The sequence below is a fragment of the Rhineura floridana genome, chromosome 8, assembly GCF_030035675.1.
Source record: "Rhineura floridana isolate rRhiFlo1 chromosome 8, rRhiFlo1.hap2, whole genome shotgun sequence".
NCBI lineage: Eukaryota > Metazoa > Chordata > Lepidosauria > Squamata > Rhineuridae > Rhineura > Rhineura floridana.
The window spans coordinates 22,876,080-22,896,864 of record NC_084487.1 but is presented as its reverse complement, the minus strand read 5'-3'; the positions used below and the strand labels follow the sequence as shown (position 1 = coordinate 22,896,864).

Sequence of the window (20,785 nt, the reverse complement as noted above, 5' to 3'; positions counted from 1 at the left end):
ACTGTCTCAGTTCTCATATTGTTTCAGAAGAGCAAGTTTGATAAATTCATCTTTAAATGTGAACTGCATCAAATCCCCCCCCATCCCTCTTGAAAGCTCTTTGGGCTCAACTTTAACAAAGCCGCTCTCACATCCCCCCCCCAAAAAAAGAGGTCAAAGATTTTCATAAAATTCACACATGCTAATTTATAGGTATAGGTGCAAATTTACAAGTAATTACTAAAATTTAAATAGAAGTGCAATACCTATCACCACAGTGGCAAAGAACTGTGATCAGCTGACCTGTGTGTCTGCTTAGGCTGCTGTCCAGGTGCTGTTGATGGGGGCAACTTTAAGACTTTCCCCCTCCCTTCCCATTATTTAGCTTTCAGCCAGACAGCTCCTTAGTAGAGGACACATATTTGTCACTTAATCTACAATATGAGCAACCAGAGCAGGGATCTCAAATCTCTGATGATCATTAAAAAAGCTGATTTTTTTTTGCAAACTGAGGTTATTCCAATAATGTGCAAAAGCATTCAAGCAGAGAGTTGTAGTTCTCTTTAAGAAGCAGCATGTAATCACATGTGAAAGGGATTTAAACATGTCAGGGATTCCAGAGCCATCAACAATATTGTTACTGGTGCATGATGGGGGGAGGATATACTTGTTGACTGCCTGAACATGACATTTTTAATTCTGTAAGAGAACCCGAAAAAGTGGAAAGGAGGAGAAACAGAAGGTGTCTTTTTCAACTTCCCTGTCTTTGATTACACATCTCCTGTTGATGGCCAATCACCAAGTAGTTGGTTCAGAAGCCTTTTTAATGCAAGTCACAGAGAGGTGGGGACCATTCTTCCATCCCAGTTCTCTCTACAGACTGACTACAACACGTAGAAGATGCAGACCTACCTGGAGCTAAGCTACAAGGCAATGATGCCCATCCTGGGTTTAGGCACATGGCAGGTAACCATTTCTGGCATTCAGCATGCATTATATTATGTGTTTATTATTATATCTGACTGTCCACATGTAAAGAAAACTGTGTACAAAACGGAACACTTGACTTGTTATGGTTTGTATTTCTTTTCATGCAACAGACTGCAGATGTTAAAGGTGGTACCACCCAGTTTACAGCACCCCTCTAGCAATTGGCAAAGCTTTTGTAAATTAAGATGTACTCATGATTGACAGGAAATATTTGCCTTTGGATGGAATAAAAAGGTCCTGGTCTTGTCAAAATCCAGCCCTTACATGTTCTTCCAGTATAATTCTGTAACTTACATTCATTGCTGTTGTACATGGCAAACATTTGAAAAATCTTGTCCTGAAGATGTGATGAGCAGGCAGAAAGAAAGAAAGAAAGATACAGAATTCACTCCAGGGAAAGTTAAGTATCAAGATCCATCAAAATCATTTAGGTTTAATGTGTAAATTAGGTTCAATGTGTAAAATTAAACTTTTCAGTACCACTCTTATATTCAACAGGGAAAACAGGTATTGTATAATTGTGTGCTTACGGATTTTTCTCTTAAGGTCATGCCCATGATTACATATGCACTACAAGGAGTTTATTCATTCTCACTTCTCCAACACTTGAAATGCTATTGAGTGCAGTGAAATTCAATGCTGAGGGTTTTTTTGTTTTTTTGTTTGAGCTATTGTTGTGTAACTGATGAGTCCACTCCCATATTCTTTATTCAACAACAACCATGCAGACTAGGAAACTTGCCTTTGAACTTCGACAAAGTTCTCTTACCTGTATAAACTTTCCCCAAATATCAAATTAGTATCAAACTTTTCTGGGGCTGGGCTGTTTCACTGACATTTTATCCAACTAAAAAAAGAAGCTCCTGATTAATTGGTAAACAGATTTATTTAAAAAAGAAAATTTAATGACAAATACTTATTAAAACCAAACATGGGACAGTAAGTGCTGTTTCAGAAGAGATGGTACAATTTTCTTTCTCTCTCATGGGGACAGGAGGATGGGGGGGGGCATGTCTCTGTTAAGATTTTGCCTGCTGCAATTATCCAAGCACAAAGTATGATTTTTCATCACAACCGGGGCTTTTTTGGGTGACAATACTCATTGGTTTGGAGCACTGGCACCTCATTTTTTTTTTACCAAAAAAGCACTGATTGCAACCATTGTTGTTGTTTTTCTCAGGAAGACTTAATCATTTAGCTAAAACAATTAACCATCTAAGATTGCTTTAACTGGATGCGTACCCTAATAATTCCTTTGATGTTTTTACAGTGTTTTCCCATCCATATCTTTTCTCAGACCATGCAGCCCCCTCCCTGCTTACAGATCTAGGCAAGCCAAGGTACAGTTGGGACCATTGCCAAAGTGGGTGTGGTGTAGGCAACAGGCCAGGTGAGACAGTGAAAGTCAAAGCAGGACAAGGCAAGAAGCCACCAAAAGCACAGCAAGCTTGAAGCATAGCCCACAGCTCTAACACGGGGGGAGGGGAGGCAGTGGGGCTGTGGCCCTCCAGATACTGTTGGACTACGTCTCCCATCAGCATCCCTGGCCATGAGCCATGTTGGTTGGGGCTGATGGTTGGGTTTGAGCTTGCTGGGAGGCTGAACCCTATGGAGCTGTAGTGGCCAAGGCAGGCCAGAGCCAAGAACTGATAACTCCAGATGGTGAAGGGGTTGGGCATGATTAGCAACACTGGAGAGGCAGGCGAGAGAAGCGAAGATAAGCTTGGCTCCAGCTGGGAAGAAGGCAGGACTGCTTACAGGGTGAAACCAAGCAAGGATAAAGATTAGGTTGCAAGGGATCAACACAAAGAACATGTATGTACTTTAAAAGCAGGGGGTGGAGAAACTGTGGCCCTCCAAATGTTGCTGGACTATAACTCCCATTATCCCTGACCACTGGCCATGCTGGCTGTGGCTGATGGGAGAGGAACGACATTGGAGGGGCGGGCAGTGAGAGGCATTGCGGCAATTGCTTCCCCTTTTGCAAAATAATTTTAGCATCTACTTTGCTGCAAATAGGAGAGGAGGGTGGGCAAAGGGACTACTGGAACAGGCAGGAGATGGAGTAGCAGCATATTCTTCTACTAGTCTGGACCTTTCAAAGGCTTGATGCCAGGCAACCCTAGATAAAGAAGGAAATACCTTAATAAGGGACAGGTGAATAGATTGAGGGAGAAAGCTCACTCTGTAGTGTAATGCAGGTGTAGGAAACCTGTGGCTTGTCAGATGTTGTTGGACTTCACCTCCCATCAGTCCCAGCCTGCATAGCCAATGATTATGGATGACAGGAGTTGTATCTCGACAACATATGGGTCACAGGTTCCCCTCCTGTCTAATGCTTTATGACAGTCCTGTTGACCAGTCTTCCAGCAGTCTGTTCCTGCATCCTTTGGCAGAGGTGTCTATTGTGCACTAGTTGCGCTCCCCTACAGCCAATCAGCAAACACTGTTTTTAAAGGCAGGCAGCAGCAAGGCAATTAATGTAATAAGTCTAGAGGTTGTGCCCCTTGCTTTTCTCCATGCCATCCCATTCGTTCCCACGAAGTCGTCAAGCAGCGCTGGGATATTTGGTTTGTTGCCACCTGTCACCTTGTCAAGAATGTCAACAGGGGCCGTGTCAATAATATGTTAACCACCAACTTTGGAAGGGACTGAATACCTGCATTCCTCTCTCTGGGATAGACCTCCAGCAATCCTCAAGTAGCTTATGCACTCAAGAGAGAGAGAACATTTTTTAGGCAATGGCTAAGTTTGCTGGGTCTTAGGAACAGAGAAAGTCGTCTTATACCAGTGTTTCCCAACTAGTGGGCCACCAGATGTTGTTGGACCACAATTCCCATCTTTCCTGGCTATTGGCAATGCTGGCTGAAGCTGATGGGAGTTGTGGTCCAACAACATCTGGTGACCCACTAGTTGGGAAAGGCTGCCTTATACCAAGCCATGCTATTTGTTCATCTAACCAAGTGTTGTCTGCTCTGATTGGCAGCAGCTCTCCAGAATCTGAGGAAGGGATTTTTCGTATCATCTGCCCCATGACTCTTTTTACTGGAGATCCCAGGGATTGAACCTGTGAACGTCTGCATGAAAAGCAGGTCCTCTGCCACTGTGCTATGGTCTCTCCTCTCAGCCTTTGGCCAGCGGCATGGTGGGCCTGCACTGCTCACCTGACTTCTGTCCGGCTGAGTCACTGCAGCATACTGGGATGGAGAGGAAGGGGGCACAGTAGGAAGCCTGGCACGGTGCAAATGCACCATCAGAGCCAGTCTGGCATTCCTGCCAGTGCATTTGCACCACGCTTCCCCCTCTGCCCACCCTCCATCTTGATATGCTGCAGCGACTCAGCCGGATAGAGACCTGGTGAATGGTGCAGCCCCCAATATGCTGGCTTTGGCCCTGAGACTCAGGCTTCTATATTCTTTCTTTGATATACTGTCAGAGTAGGAAGTTTGAATCTCAGGGCCATTTGCTAATCTCAGGTTTGCAGCCATATTATTTTAATATGTATCTCTCATAAACATTTCTGTCCCACTTATTTCTCCAAGGAGACTCAAAGCAGCTAACAAAAAATATTAAAAACAGACGTAATCCTTAAACACACACACAATGTATACATTTAGATTGATGAATTAACAATATTTTGCTGCCCTGGGAGGAAGGGCGGGATGGAAATAAATAAATAAATATTTGACCTGTTTAACAAGTTCCAGCAGCACAAAAGTAACAGAACAGAGCCTTTTCAAGCCAAAGACCTTTTCAAAAAGCCAGAGCTCCGCTAACCACCTGAAGCAGTATAGTGATAGGGTCTGATGGACCACACCCAGCAAAGCATGATAGGAGACCTAGTATGGTGTAATGGTTAGATTAGGACTGGGTTCAGCTCTCCAGTTATGAAGCTCACTGGCTGAATTTGGACCAATCACTATCTTTCAGCCTGACCTACCTCATAGGGTTGTTATGAGGATAAAGGAGGGAGAACTATGTATGGTGCCTGGAGCTCCTTAGAAGAAAGCTGAGATCTACACAGACCCTCAAGTTTTTGTTCTGGATTTCTTCCTTGCACATTTCTTTTTCTTCCACTTTAGCATTGGTATCCCACAATGCTGGTGACATTTCCTTAAGTTTCAAGAGTATTATGTATCTGATCATATCTCATTATCTCCTGTCTGTCTGTCTGGATACCCTGTGGCATGAGGGGGAAGTGAGTGACTGTTGTTTAAGAAGAAAATATCCCAAACCCCACTGGGTACTTGACATTAGTTGCAGGATTTGAGGGGTCTTGGCCATTGCACTCAATTGGATGGGCCTTTTGTGGGATCCAGCAAGACACTTATCTATCAAAATGCATGTGTATTGCAATTTCATAAAAATATCAAAGTAGTTTTCAACAATCATACATAATCAATAAAAACCACATAATTCTCTAAAAAAAACAGGTTATCGTTCTCATTGCAAAGAACTAGATAGTTGCATCTAGTACTTCTGTATGAGATATGCACATGGTGAAGTAGGTTTCGTTAGGGACTGTCTGATTATTGCTAATTTTTCAACTCCCTCCCATGTTCTTCCCTTCCTTTGGTGAAAATGGCTGCTAACAGTTCCAGTGATCAGCTGAGCTTTTCAGGCCCTGGTCCTGTGCCCAGCATCCCCTTGATAAATATTTTTATGTCCAATTTGATTGTGAAAACTCTTGAGACTTTGCAGAATTGTGTGAAGTATAATTATGAGGCCTGATGCAAGGGCCAGTGATGGGTGCGGCCTGGGGATGGTTCCAAGGATGACACAGAGGACTGAAGAGTAGCATTTGGCCCCCAGGCCTGAGGTTCCCCATGCCTGCTCTACATTTTATGCTTGGAATACATTCTCCTGTGCATATATGGAGCTCCCCTATCTGCAAGGAATGCTCCATTTGTTTCAGTGGAGAAACCAGATCAGTGTGCCAATTTTTGCATAAGTAGGGATAGGGTTTGCTGCATGGTTCTGATCCACTTGCGTTCTGATAGTCCGTTGTTTGATCCTGATCTGCCATTTTTTTTGTTTCCGCTTGCTCTGGCACTTGCCAATTCGATCTGCTGTGCACATTTCTAGATGATTCGAGCCATATTTTGGGGGGGTGGCGGCAAAAAAAACATAATTATTAACTTAGGTACTTATGTAAATGATCACAGTGTTTCATGTGGTTTTTTTGGCGGCGAGAAAAACATTGCATAATTTTTAGGTAGCTCATGTGAATGATCATACCTGCAGTTATGAATGCAGCAGCTTTGATTACGAAAATAATTACGTAAAATAGAGGGGAAATTTTTAAAAAAATTCTTGCCAATTGCAGCTGCAGCTGCAAAATCTGTGCTGATTACAACCGCCACCTGCTGCAAGAAATCCATGCTGGTCCGAAAGGATAGCGAACTGGCGAATTCAGTTGGAATGCGGTATCAGGTCTGATTTAGCGGATATTCGCCCCCATCTCTAGTGTGAAGACAGGTTGTCTCCACTGGTAGTGAACAAAAAGGCTTCTGTGTGTGCATCAGAGAGCATGTTGTACATGGTCCAGAAACAGCTTCCTGGAGCAGTGATGATTCTTCACAAAAAATTGAAAATATACTTTTAAATCCTTACACAGACTTCCTTTTCTTCTCAGTCTCCTTTAGGGAAAGTGAGAGATGCAGTAAAGCTTGCCATTGATGTTGGGTACCGGCACTTTGACTGTGCCCATGTATACGAGAATGAAGAGGAGATTGGAGACGCAATCCAGGAGAAAATGCAGGAACAGGCTGTGGCACGAGAGGAACTGTTTGTTGTCAGTAAGGTACAGCCATGTCAAAAAAACATTCCTGAGGAAACCCACATTTTATTGCCTGGTGGGTGGGGGTGGAAATGACAACCTATACATGAGGACTGGGGAAACTTTTTCAGCTCAAGGGCCACATTCCCTTCTGGGCAGCCTTCCAGGGGCCACAGGCCTGTAAGCTGGTGAGGTCGGAGGTATAAGCGGTCAGAGCAACTTATATAATTTTTACTTTTGTACAGAACATTCACTTAAGCTGTGAACACATTTGTTGCCCACAGCAAAGCATTTCCATTGGCCGCATCTGGAGGGGGATCAGGTTGATCTGTCAATCAGTTGTGAAAACTCTTTGAAGCTGATTTTTTTTAAAAATGCACTCAAACTGAGCCCATCAGATTTTACAGTAAAAGGGGGGGGTTGACTAGTGCTATGTGCCCGCATTTTCAGAAGAGAGAAGTGCAGACACACTGGAACCGGCAGAACAGTGAGTGTGTCTTTACCCTTATATGCCCTCCTCTATTCTCCATCCATTCCAGACAAATGAGGGGCATTGAGTTCAAGGACTTATTCCAGCCAGGCAAAAACACCCACTGTATGAAGCAAGGGCCAGTGATGGGTGTGGCCTGGGGAGAGTTCCAAGGGCCAGGCAGAAAGGACTGACGGGCCACATATGGCACCCAGGCCTGAGGTTCCCCATCCCTGCTATACATTCTATACTTAGAATACATTCTCCAGTGCATGTACGGAGTTCCTCTATCTGCAAGGAATGCTCTACTTCAGTGGTTTCCAAACATTTTCCCCCACAGATCACTTGTAAATTGCTGATGGACTTGGTGGACCACTGAAATTATTTTCTACCTGTTGTAGCAATGGGAGTGCTCTGTGCTAGATACTGAATTATAGTGTTTTTATTGCTTCTTTTATTTCTTATGTACTGAATTTTTTGTATTGCAATTTGAATTGTATGGAATGCAAAGTGTAATAGAATATAAGAAATAAGAGAAGCAATAAAAATACAGTTAAGAATTAATATGCCTATTCATTGCGGATATGTTGTGGACCATCTGAATGAAGCTCAGGGACCGCAGTTTGGAAACCCCTGCTCTGTTTGTTCCAGTGGAGAAAGCAGATCTCTGTGCCAATTCTTTTGTGTGTGAAGATGGGCCGTCTCTGTTTGTAGAGAATGAAAAGGCCTCCATGTGTCCATCAGAGTTGAGCATGTGACTCTCTGATGGCCTGTATAAAAAGTTCCTCTCATAAAGGTGACAGCTAGCAGGGCCAGCCCTACCACTGGACAGAGTGAGGCAGCTGCCTCAGGTGGAAGATGTTGTGGGGCCAGAAGCAAGAGTAAGGTGTTGAAGGACAGACTTGTGGGCTGTGTACCCCCTAAGCTGTATGCTGCCCTTAGGTGCAGTGGAGGATGTTGTCCATTGCCAATACTGAAGCAAGAACATAAGAAAAGCCCTGCTGGATCAGACCAATGACCCATCTAGGCCAGTATCCTGTTTTCACAGTGGCCAACCCAATGGGAAGCCTGCAAGCAGGACCTGAGTGCAACTGCGCTCTCTCTGCTTGTGATTCCTAGTAACTGGCATATCAAAGGCATGCTATCTCTTGACAGGTTGAGGTAGAACATAGACATTGTGGCTAATAGCCATTGATAGCCGTATTCTCCATGAATTTTTCTAATCCTGAGGGTCTTTTCAGTTGTTGCTTTCCATCTGTGGAATACACTCCCCAGTGTGGTCCGCCTGGCGCATTCATTGACATCTTTTTGGTGCCAGGTAAAGACGTACCTTTTCCCCCAGGTATTTGATAGACTGAGATGATGTTGTCTGTTTTAAATATGCTGCCAAAGCTTCCTGTGGCTGCATGGCAATGTTGTTATTGTTTTTATGGTTTTGTTTTTATAGTGTGATATATTTGTTTTTGTTTTAAGTCGCTCAGAGACCTTCAGGATTAATAAATCTAATTACTAGCAATAATGTAGAGATGCTCGGATTGGTGGCCATCACTGCTTCTTCTTGTGGAGGCAAATTCCATTGTTTTAGCTATGCGCGGTGTGAAGAAGTGCTTTCTTTTGGCTGTCCTGAATCCTCCAACATTCAACTGCATTGAGTGTCCCTGAGTTATGAGAGAGGGAGAAAAACTTTTCTTTATCCACTTTCACCATGGCATGCATAATTTTATACACTTCTATCCTGTCACCTCATACTTTTTCTGTAAACTAAAAACCCCCAAACATTAACCTTTCCTCACAGGAGAGTTCCTCCATCCTCTTGGTCATTTTAGTTGCCCTTTTAAACTGCCCATCTTAACTACTTTTGTTCATGGAATGGGAATGAGGATCCCACCTTCTCCTTTGCCTCATGTCTTGGGCGTGCCCTGCTGCTAGACATTTTCTTGAATAAATTTCTAAAGAATGGCTTGTGTCAGTTATCAAGTAAGTGAAGAATTCTGCAGAAAGAAGATGCTATTGAATGACCTTAAGACCCCTTCTGGGGCGCTTATTTGGGAAACGTGTTGGTTATTTTGCAGCTGTGGTGTACATTTCATGAGAAATCCATGGTGAAAAGAGCATGCCAAAGAACTCTTGCATCTCTCCAGCTGGATTATCTAGACCTATACCTAATGCACTGGCCCATGGGATTCAAGGTACTATGATTTGCCTCATGCCATTTTCATTCTGAACCCTGGAATGGTTTTTATGTGAGCTCTATCCCTATCATCAGAAGACCGCCAAATATTTATCCACTTTGGGAAAATCTGAAAATAGGTCAAGACTTCTATCAATAGGTAGACTCAGATTATAGCAAGGCAATGTGAATTAACTGAGCACTGTCCCCTTAGGTACAACCCCCTTCTGTTCTTCCCTTGGCCTAGGACAGGTGTGAGGAAACTTTGGCCCTCCAGATGTTGCTGAACTGCAACTACCATCATCCCTGGCCATTGGCATGTTTGCTGGGGCTGATGGAAGTTGTAATTCACTAACATTGGGAGGGAGGTTGGCCACACCTGGCTGAGAAGGAAACCTGCTGCAGATCTATATTAAGAGTCCTGTCAGGGAACAACACATAACCCCGTTAACAGAATATGTTACCTCACCAGCACATGTCTGGAGCCTGAACCCCATAATCAAGGTTCATTAGGCAACACAAAATTAGTACATATTTTCTAATTTTCTAATTCATATTGCTTTTGAAATCATTACTGATCTGCTCCTAATGGTTATTCTTCATGCCTTTTGTCAGAAAAGGTATATTAGATGTTTTATGGAATCAAATTCTTTGGTCTCTTAAGGTGAGAGCCTGTAAATGGTTCTTAAAGCCATTGTTTTAGGTCTTCAAGGACCCAATTAAGCAGTGTATGATGTTGTAAACCTTGTGAAGATGTATTATGTGATGGAGGAGTCAGCTGCAGAGCTAGATGACATGAATCCCAAGGAGAACCTGCTTGTCTGTCCAACATGGATGTGCAGGCAGAGCTTGGAAGATTACTTTTAAAAAGTAATAAATTACAGTTACAGTTACATGACCCAAAAAAGTAGTGATTACCGTTACAATTGCAACTGCTCTGAAAGTAACTGATTACTTTACTTTTCCTCCAAAGTAATCACTACAATTACATTTCAGTTACTTAAAAAAAACGCCTACAAGGTGCTGGCCTTGGCTGCTGCACATTTAAGTAGCCTAAAACAACATTAAAAATAAACAAACACATACAGAGGTAGTAGAATAATTATTTTTATTCATAAGATAGCAATGGTGGTCTCTCCGCTGGTAAGGGTGGTGGGGAGGGAGGCTGAGGCCACTACTCAGATCTTTGCACGTCAAACCAAATGCAACCCCCCCACTCAGCCAGCCAGCATAATCTCTTTCACAAACATTTTCCCCTGAGATGCAAAAAAGTTAAAATACTGCAAATGCAGCACAGTAGCCAGACAGGGTGGTGGAGGCCACTTTGTGTGTCAAGTGCAAACACACACACACACACACACACACACACACACGTTGTCATCTTTCACCTCCACAGTTCTTTATCTCCATTCTGCTGATGCCTCCTTCTCCTCCCTTATCCATGTTCTTGACCTCCGGATCCTTTTCCCCTCCACTCCACTCTTCCACACCACTATCCATTTTTTAAAATAATTGTTTTCTTCACTCCACCCCGTCTCACTCTCCACCTCCTCCCTCGTCACCTCCTACCCATCCACAGAGCATGAGGAAAGAGCGACACTGCACAGAAGCCCAGTTTGAGGTACATGATTTTCATCCACAAATCAGAGGAGCAGAAGACTTCCCCTGCTCCCCCCCAAGTAATGCCCAAAAGTAATTTTGGAAACTTTACAATTATTCCACAAAAGTAGTAAAATTACTCCTAGTTCTATTACAATCAAATGTAAAGGAATTACCCACTCGTTACTCAAAAAAGTAATGAATTACAAGTAATTCATTACTTGTAACTAGTTACTTCCAAGCTCTGTGTGCAGGCTATGATTGGCTGCTGCAAAACCTGGAAGTGATGCCATCTTGAACTGGAAGTTGATGCCGGGAAGCATCATGACATGGCAGATCCATGGCACCATATGCTACCTGGAATAAAAGGATAATAAAATGGACAGGGAGAGACATTGAGGAAGGTAGTGTTTGGGCCTAATTATGATAGGTGTCCTTCACATACATATTAAATGAGGGTAGCCAAAATAATCCAAGAGTACAACTCCCATCAGCTTCAGCCAGAATAGCCAGCAGTCAGGGATGATTAGAGTTCTAGTTTTGCATCATCTAGAGCAGCCTTTCCCAACCAGTGTGCCTCCAGATGTTGTTGGACCACAAATCCCATCAGCCTTAGCCAGCATTGCCAATGGTCAGGAAGATGGGAGTTGTGGTCCAACAATATCTGGAGGCACACTGCTTGGGAAAGGCTGATCTAGAGGATTAGGATACCATATTGGCCACGCCTGCTCTGTTCTGCAAAGAGGACGGACTAGAGTCTCCTGGCTAGAATGCTAGCAATGTTGCACAGTTGTGACGTTCTCACTTTGAAGCCGAGCTGGGGAATCTATGATCCTCCAGACATTGTTGAACTACAGTTCCCATCATCCCTGACGTGTGGCCATGCTGGCAAGGGCTGATGGGAGTTGGAGTCCAACAACCTCTGGAGGTCCACAGATTTTCCCCATCCCTGCTTTAAAGTGTCAGGATAAAATGGGAGACATTTTTAATGTTAACTAAACAAAATGTTTTGGGAATGGTTGGTGCAAAAGATGAATAATAAAGCTCTTTTTGCTCCTGGCAGGCTGGAGATAAGTTTTTTCCTGAAGATGATAATGGGATGGTACTGCCCAGTGATACAGATTTCCTGGATACATGGGAGGTGAGTGGTGGGCGGAGTGAGTGGGGAAGGCTCTCTTTAATGCCTGTACTTAGTTCCGCATCTGTAATTAAGAGTGCAAAACTATATGCTTCCCATAGGCTATTGCTTCTGTGAGCTTTCATCATGGCCACAGGTCAGGGATGTTGAGAGTTGTGGTTCAACAACATCTGGAAGTCCACAGATTATCATCCCTGCCTTACATGATGCTCCACTGCAGTGGTAGGAATTTGAGCAAGTATGGAGTTGTTTTCATAAATTAACTCAATTTCTGTCAATGAGTTGTATCCAGGATATGTTCCTGGGAGATTGTGCCTGATTACTATTTCACACTCGAGTCCATTATTTTGCAGAGCAGGAGATGAATTGTAGTGACCCTAGTTTGTTTATCTTTCTATCACATTCCGTCTTATATGTTTGCCTTTTATTGGTTGATTGTATTTCTTGTCCCCGTAGGCTATGGAGAAACTAGTGGATGCAGGTCTGGTGAAATCCATTGGAATCTCTAACTTTAATTGTGAGCAGATAGAGAAACTTTTGAATAAACCAGGATTAAAATACAAACCAGTGAATAACCAGGTAAATTGCTTACACCTATTGCTGTTGGTCAGACATCCTATCTTTGTGAGTGTCTGGATCCTCTCATGGCATTTTCGAGATCAGGTGATCAATATTTCTTTATTTTCATTTATTTTAACTGGATCTATGTACTGCTTAATTATCCATAATCTCAAAGTGGTTTACATAAGATGATAAGTACAATATGTGCAGGACTCCTGCTTATGGGGTAATCTTCAGGTTTGAGAGGTCTTTGGCAAAGCAGACTCCATGTGCCCCTCCTTCAATGTTCCTCCCCAGTCACGGGCTTATCTGGCAGCAGAGATGTTCGGCTATAAGCTGCCATTTTACATTTCCACAATGTGTCCCAGAACACTCAACCAAGTGTCACTCCAGGACACTGTGGGAAACATAAATGGTACAGAGAAAGTGAGAGTGAAGGTTGGTTGTCATTTTAAATTTTCCACATTGCCTAGAGCAGCTGTTGTAGCATGCCTTTGGGGCACTGAGAAAAAAATTAAATGGCAGTTTCCAGCTGCCCGCTGTGGGGCTCCCAGGGCAGCAGTCTGTGCTAATGGGCCCTGCCAGGATGTTTGGGTCCCAGCAGTTGCCAAGGGTGACAGGTGCTGATGCCAAGTCTGTTCCTATGTTACCTCCAAGCTTTTCTCATTAAAAACAGTCCATAAGTTAAAGTGCAACAAGGATCCAATAAACAGATATTATAAAGCCCTTAACAGCTTGGGACCAGTTTATTTGAGTGATCACCTTCCCCCATATGTGCCACTGACACTGATACACTGTTTGTTGTCGATTTTAATTAATTAATTTATTTTTTGCATTTGTATACTGCCCCATAGCCGAAGCTCTCTAGGCGGTTTACAACCATTAAAAACATTAAAAACAAATACACAAATTTAAAAACACATTTTTAAAAACATTTTCCAAGTTTTTAACTTTTTTAAGTGATAGAGGTTCTGTTACAATCAAGTGGTATATAAATTTTGTTAAACAATGTTTCCTATGAACATGGCCAAAAATGTGAAGAGAACAGGTGTATTGTTTTAAAAAATAAGAAGTGTGATTTTTTCTTCGATTGTTATACTACCAGGATAAATTCTGGCTGTTTCTGAACACACCATACATTGAAAACACATCCCCCCCCAAAATAATCTTGTGAACTGTAGTTTACCCGAAAGTTCTTTAAATGTGTGGTGTGTACTCAGCCAAAGACCTTTGTTTGTGTAAGAGGATGCTGTGTACACATCATTTAAAGTACATTTAAAGCACATGCCCCTCTCCAAGAATCCTGGGAACGGCAGTTTACCCCTCAGAGAGCTAGAGTTCCCAGCACCCTTAAACTACAGCTCCCAGGATTCTTTTTGGGAAAATGTGCTTTGAATTTATGGTGTGTACTAGGGATGGGTGAAAAATTCAATTTGGTTTACATTTCAAGCCAAATGTATCACATTCGCACTTTCCGAAATAATATGAGAACTGAAACACAGCCATCCTTCAAAATTCACACTTATTCAAGCTTTGCAATGCATTTCACCAACCAACCAATGTTTACAATAAAGCATATATTATGGGAAACTGTGTATAAAAATGAATATATGAGTGAAAATAACGTACCAAAATGCATTATATGAGAAGAAATTGCTTGCAAAACTGTGTACATTAGTCAAAACTGCCTACAAAAATGGGTTTATTATGAGAAATGTGCAATAAAATGCTGGTGAATTTTCATGAGGATTTTTTAAAAAAGCAAATTGCTCCAGAAATGTGGAGAACTGGATTTAAGATTGGAAAAATGAGAAACTGATCGAACCGAAATTGGCAGATCTTTCCATCCCTAATGTGTACACAGCCACAGTATCTACAATCCAGACCACAGTAATGAAGATTAATCAGCAGCAAGAAACACAGCGTACAGTAGAATCCCACTGGCAGCCTTCTTCAATGTTCAATCTTAGTCCCAAACATTCCAATTTAATATACCGCTGGACAGCTGCAAATCACTGGCAATACATGACCCAGGAAAAGTAGCACACCCGGTCCATTGGTTTCTGTATATGGAAGGCAGGGGGCACCATCTTGTCCTTCACCTCAGGCATCAAAATCTTTTGGGCCGGTCTTGCTTATATTACTGTGAACAAGGCCTTAGTGTTTGTGTTTTAGATTGAGAGTCACCCATACCTACCTCAAGAAGAACTAATGAATTTCTGCCAGTCCAAAGGGATTTCCGTCACTGCATATTGTCCTCTCGGAGCTCCCAGCTGGCCATGGTAAGGATGCTCTGAAGTCTGCTTTCTTCATAAACCTAGTTCTTGGAGTGTTTCCTTCATTTATTTTATTCTGTAATTGGTTGTTATAATTATTTTTATCCTGATGACGTAATAGTCACCTTAAGGGGCCCTTGAATGAAAGGCAGGATAGCAATATTTTGATTGATAATTATATCTTGGACTCATACTAGGCATGATGGTGGCAGACCCCTCTGTTTAAACCTGGGTCTACTGCCCTAATCACATATATATTGGATGGGTTGGTGGAGCACTAAATGTCAAAAAAAGAGAAGCGAATGGGTATGTTTGAGCAGTGCTAAAAAATTTCCTTGTTATGGCTTAATGCCCTGCCAGTTATCTCCTGAAAGCACTGTTCTCCTTAGTCAAGGTATGAAGTGAACTCAGAAGAAATAAAATCACTTGGAGGATGGGGGGGAATGCTATTTGAGGGGGTGTTTGGTGGATACAGGGAGGGTTCAGAGCCCTTCATCTACATTAGTGCTTGCCAATCTTTATGAGTACGGGACCCCTTTTGTAAGCTCAAAAACTTTTGTGACTCCCCCCATGCTAATTGTAATTTTAGCCTCTGTTAATTGAAACATGGTGCATGGCAAAATCACATCTCCAAAGATCCCTTTCCATTAAAAGCTCCCTGCAGACAGGGAGGGGTTGCTTTCTTTTCTTAATGCAAAGGTCCAATCAAGTTGGTATATCCCTCCCCCCCACAGTCTGAAGATGTACAGTCCTATCTCCCAACACTAATGGGTTACAGTGTCGGACTAAGATCCAGGTTCAAATCCCCACCCAGCCATGAAGCCCATTGGGTGATCTTGGGCCAGACACAATCTCTCAGTCTGACCTATCTCACGGGGTTGGTGTAAGGATAAAATGGAAAGGGGGGGAACCATGTGCACCACCTTGAGCAACTTGAAGAAAAGGTGGGATATAAATGCAATAATTATATAATTAAATACATTTCAGCTGCAGTATGTGGACCCCAGCCTCAGTCAACCTGCTGAGCTTTTTTTATATATAATAATTTTATTATTATTCAAATTTTTATAAAAACAAATACAAATACAACAAAAACAATACAACAGAAAAAAATAAAATAAAAAGAAAAACTTGACTTCCGATTTGTTACAGATCAGCTATAAGTATATAATATATATCAAACCTGTCTCCTAGAACATACGAAATTCACTTTTTTCCAAAGTCTATCTTAATTAATCGTCAAATCCCATTATCATCATTTCATTTTTTTCTTTCAACAAAAAGTCCAAAAGAGGCTTCCATTCCTTAAGAAATGTATCTGTCGTTTTTTCTCTAATAAGACATGTCAATTTGTCCATCTCAACTAAGTCCATTAATTTCAATAGCCATTCTTCCATTGTTGGTATCGATTCCATTTTCCTGCTGAGCTTTTTTTAAAAAAAAATCAAGAAGCAGCAATGTGGTCATGGTGAGGATGCTGCATTGTGAAGACAAAAGGGTGGATAGATTGAGGAGGGAGGTTAGTGCTTTTAGACCTTGGGATGATCATCAGAACTGATGACTTGGTTAGCATGCAGTTGGGAATGAGAGTGGAGCAGAAGACAAATCAGTGCATGCACACACACCAACACACCTGCCTCTCCTACAAGTATCTGCAAGCGTGCATGCATTTAGGCACATGGGAGGGGGGGGCGCCCTGAACTGCCGCAGCATCTTGGATAGAGATGGGGGGTGGAGTGTAGGTGGAAGAAAGGGGGGATACTGGCAAAAACATTTAGCCTCAGAGATGGGGGGGTGAACAAATCCTGAGCGTCCTCACTGGTCCTTTGCTCCATCTGGGCCAAAGGTGAGATCTGGCTGGCTGTGACGCCCTTCCCTGGCTCTCCCTCTCAGGTTCCTACCTGCTCGTGGCTACTGCCTTTCACTAGGCACCACCTGGGACTCCACCAGTCCGGACTGTCCTTTTTTATGGTTTCTCTCTCCGCTCTAGCACGGATCTCAATAGATCCCCCTGCTAGGCAGCACCACCAGTCACGTTCTACAACCAATGTTCCCAGAGACCTTGCCTGAGTCTCTCTATCCAGTTACATTCGTGACTGCGTGCCTATGCTGTTCCCAACCCCCTTGTATCAATGCAGATAACTCATAACTCGAGGTTGCTCTGGATACTTATAATGTTATCTTCTCCTCTTCACCGCTGCCACCATTTGTTACTGTTTCCCTTCAGCCTTGGTTATTACCTTACCCTCCCTTCTGGTCTGTGAAACCCCAGCCAAGGATCAGGCCTTCGGTAAACCAAAATAGTATTTATTAAATAACATTAATAACAAGATAACTTTGATAATGATCTACAAGCTTATGGTTTCATCTATTACTGTGATATTTGACTTATTACTAATCCGAACTCCACCTCCCTCTTTCTCCACACTCTGCTGACATACACCAACTCACACCCACCTCCAAACTCCACCAAAACAACCCACTAACGTCCACCAAAGACCTCTCAAACAACCCACTCACGTCCACCCAGATTCAACTGTCATCCTTCCATTTATACTCTCAGCCATCCAAACACTCAGCCAATCATCCAGCATTCTACTGCTCATTTACTCCCCCCTCCTCTTTCATTCCACTTACCACATATCTTCTATACAAACAGCACTTACCATATATGCATTAATACAGGAACATCACAGTGGCCTCGCAAGTAAGAATCATTTTTAAAAGGAGATGGCAGTGAAGCAGGAGTCAAGAAAGGCAGGCAGGCTGGCTGCCAGGAAGGAATGAGGAAAGCAGCCTTTCCTTGCAGCCTTGCTTCTTTTGCTTCACAAAAAGCCCTCTCCTCTTCTTCTGAGCCAAGGCATTGTCAGCAGCAAGGAGACAGGAGTACAAGGAGGCAGGAGTCTGTGATAGTAATCCCCTCTTCTTCCTGGTAGCTCCACCCTCAGCTTCCTTTGGTGTCCACCACATGTTTTATAGGCAGACGCCTGCCCTCAGCACGTCTGAAAAATGCTCTGCCACTTCAGGCAAAGTCCTCCTCTCTCATTCGGAGCAAGGGGGAGGTGTAGTCTGCAGCGGCATTGGGGAGCAGACAGCATCCGGGGAATGAAGACTTTTTAATAATAATAATAATAATAATAATAATAATAATAACAATAATAATAATTTTACTGTTTGCAGCCCCCCTGGATTACTTCATGGCCCCCCTGGGAGTCAGAGCCCCCAGGTTGGGAATCGCTGATCTACATGACTTTTTTTAATCAAAAAACCCCCAGATGCTCCACAGTTCATACACATTAGCATAGACCCATATTTAAGTAAGTCTCCCACAATCATATGTCGTTTGAGCCTTCTCTATAGGGATTTGTAAAAACATGTGAAGGAGTCACATGACCTGACTAGCTATGCCGTCCTCTGCTGTCATGCACAGCAGCCACACACCCGGTTGCCTTCATGTTCAGCCAGTGTGTGAAGGGGCTCTACATGTGTACTGATGTACATACTTGGAGCTCTTCTATGTGAAGGAGGACCCTGATTGGGTGAGGGTTCCTTGTCACACAGAGAAGTCCTACATACTGTATGTACATGCTGGCTAAATACACAGAGGGCAGGACCACTGCATATGTTGTCAAAGAGCTAGCGCCCACACATTTCTTTCCACATGTGTGTGGGGGCTACTAAACCTCCCCTAATAGCAGTTTTGGTGATCATGAAGGCACATTTGGGAGATCTGTAGAGTGGGGTTGTTGCTGCAGAGTCAACACTCAAAGGGAGCTCAAAGGTCATTTAGTCCAACCATCTGCCACTGAAGTAACCCATCCAGTGCCTGCTTTAAAAACTCTAACAGAGTCCATCCCTATTTGAGGCAGTCTGTTCCACTGTCAGACAGCTTGTACCATCATGGAGCTCTTGCTAACACTTAGTTGACGTCCCTTTTCTTGTTATTTCAACTTGGTCCAAATGCTCCTTTGCATCTTATCTGCTGCATTGGTCACGCTAGTTACTGGTGAATGTGTATGAAAATAATATCCCATAATAAGGTCTGAAGAAGCCCAAAGTCCTTGAATTTCATACAGCCATTCTAATTAATAAATTATAATAAATCGAGATGTATTTTAGTAGTGCATGCTAAGATCAGACATTTAAATATTAAAATCAGTTTTCTACTTTTGTAGGTCCCAGTCTGAGGGTTTCTCTCTCTTGGATGACCCCATTGTCAAAGAAATTGCAGCCAAACACAATAAAACATCAGCTCAGGTATGACATCTTGGTGTATCTTTTGTTCCTCTTTATTTAATGACACTTTGTGCCAAGATTGTAAGGTCTTTACATGACAGTATGGTTCACATCATACAACTATGGGTCATCTGGTACAGTATTTTAAGAAAGAAACCATGTTCCAGGTCAGAAGATACACATCATATGGGAGTGAGTTGGTGTCTACCTCTACCTACTCTACTTACCAGACCTGCCTTCCAAATCACAGAACTTCTAGACATTGTCACTGCCACACTCTGTTTCCTGTTCCTTGACAGCTACTGATCCATAAGAGGATCCCTCCTCTTATCCCATGACTATTAAGCTTACTCAGGAGTCTTTGGTGGGGAACTTTGTCAAAAGCTTTTTGAAAGCCTAAGTACACAATTGACTGGATCTCTTCTACTTATATACTGGTTGACACTCTTAAAGAACTCTAAAAGGTTAGGGGCACAGGACTTACCCTTGCAGAAGCCATGCTGGTTTTCTTTCAGCAAGTGTTGTTCTTCTATATGCTTGGTCATTCTCTCTTTAATAATGCTTTCCACCAGTTTACCAGGACAGACATTAAACTGTAATTTCCCATATTCCCTTTAAAAAGCTGGTGTTGCCTTGGCCACTTTCCAGTCCTGAAGTATGGAAGTTGATCTTGGAGATAAGTTACATAGTTTTCTTAGAAGATCAGCAATTTCACATTTGAGTTCTTTAAGAACTCTTGGGTCAGTAGCAGCCACTGGCCAACAGCATTGCTCAGCTGGCTTCCCAATGGTTCACGTTCCTGCTGATTAAAAAGAGGGAAAGGGGAGCTTGGGTGGAGCAGCAGTGGACCCCATCTGATGCTCTGATGCTGTACCCACCCCTCCCACTCTTGGTACCCAGCAAGCTCCACCAGCTAATACTGTCTTGGGTATAGGGATGGAAGGATCTGTCATTTTTGGTTCTCTCAATTTCTCATTTTTCCAGTTTTTAAATTTGGTTCTCAACATTTTTGCAGCAATTTGCCTTTTTATACTTATGAAAATTCATCAGCATTTTAGTGTTAATTTCTCTTAATAACCACATTTTTATCAGGTTTTGACTAATGTAAACATTTTGGCAAGCAGTTTCTCCTAAAGCATTGTATTATGTTATTTTCACAAATATATTGATTTTTATGCACACTTTCCTCTAATAAATGCATTTTTGTAAAACATTGTTTGGTTGGCGAACTGCATTGCAAAATCTGAATAACTGAATTTTGAAGGATGGCTGTGTTTTGGATCTTGCATTATTTCAGAAAGTGTGAACATGATAAATTTGGCTTTAAATGAGAACTGAATCGAATTTCTTTCCCATTCCTGCTTGGGTGGATGCCAACTGGACACAGTGATTTGTCAGCTTTTAATCTGTCATTAAGGAACTTAATCTCATCTCACCACTATTTGCCTCAGTTCCTCAGACGCTTTATCTGAGAAAGTTAGCTCAGGCACCAGGATCTGCCTTACATCTTCTGCTGTGAAGACAGATGCAAAGACAGATGCAAAGAATTCATTTAACTTCTCTGCGGTTTCCTTTTCCTCCTTTGGCA

General features: G+C 42.6%; 1 protein-coding gene across 1 annotated transcript in view; it reads left to right on the top strand.

The window, feature by feature from the left end:
• Positions 1 to 697: 697 nt before the first annotated feature.
• Positions 698 to 20,785, top strand: part of LOC133390270 (aldo-keto reductase family 1 member B1-like) — a 30,348-nt gene continuing 10,260 nt past the window's right edge. The window contains exons 1-7 of the mRNA XM_061638542.1: positions 698 to 945; positions 6,605 to 6,772; positions 9,290 to 9,406; positions 12,050 to 12,127; positions 12,581 to 12,703; positions 14,861 to 14,967; positions 19,137 to 19,218. Of these exons, the coding sequence (XP_061494526.1) occupies positions 880 to 945; positions 6,605 to 6,772; positions 9,290 to 9,406; positions 12,050 to 12,127; positions 12,581 to 12,703; positions 14,861 to 14,967; positions 19,137 to 19,218 (741 nt within the window). The 5' untranslated portion in view covers positions 698 to 879. The remainder of the gene's footprint in view (positions 946 to 6,604; positions 6,773 to 9,289; positions 9,407 to 12,049; positions 12,128 to 12,580; positions 12,704 to 14,860; positions 14,968 to 19,136; positions 19,219 to 20,785) is intronic.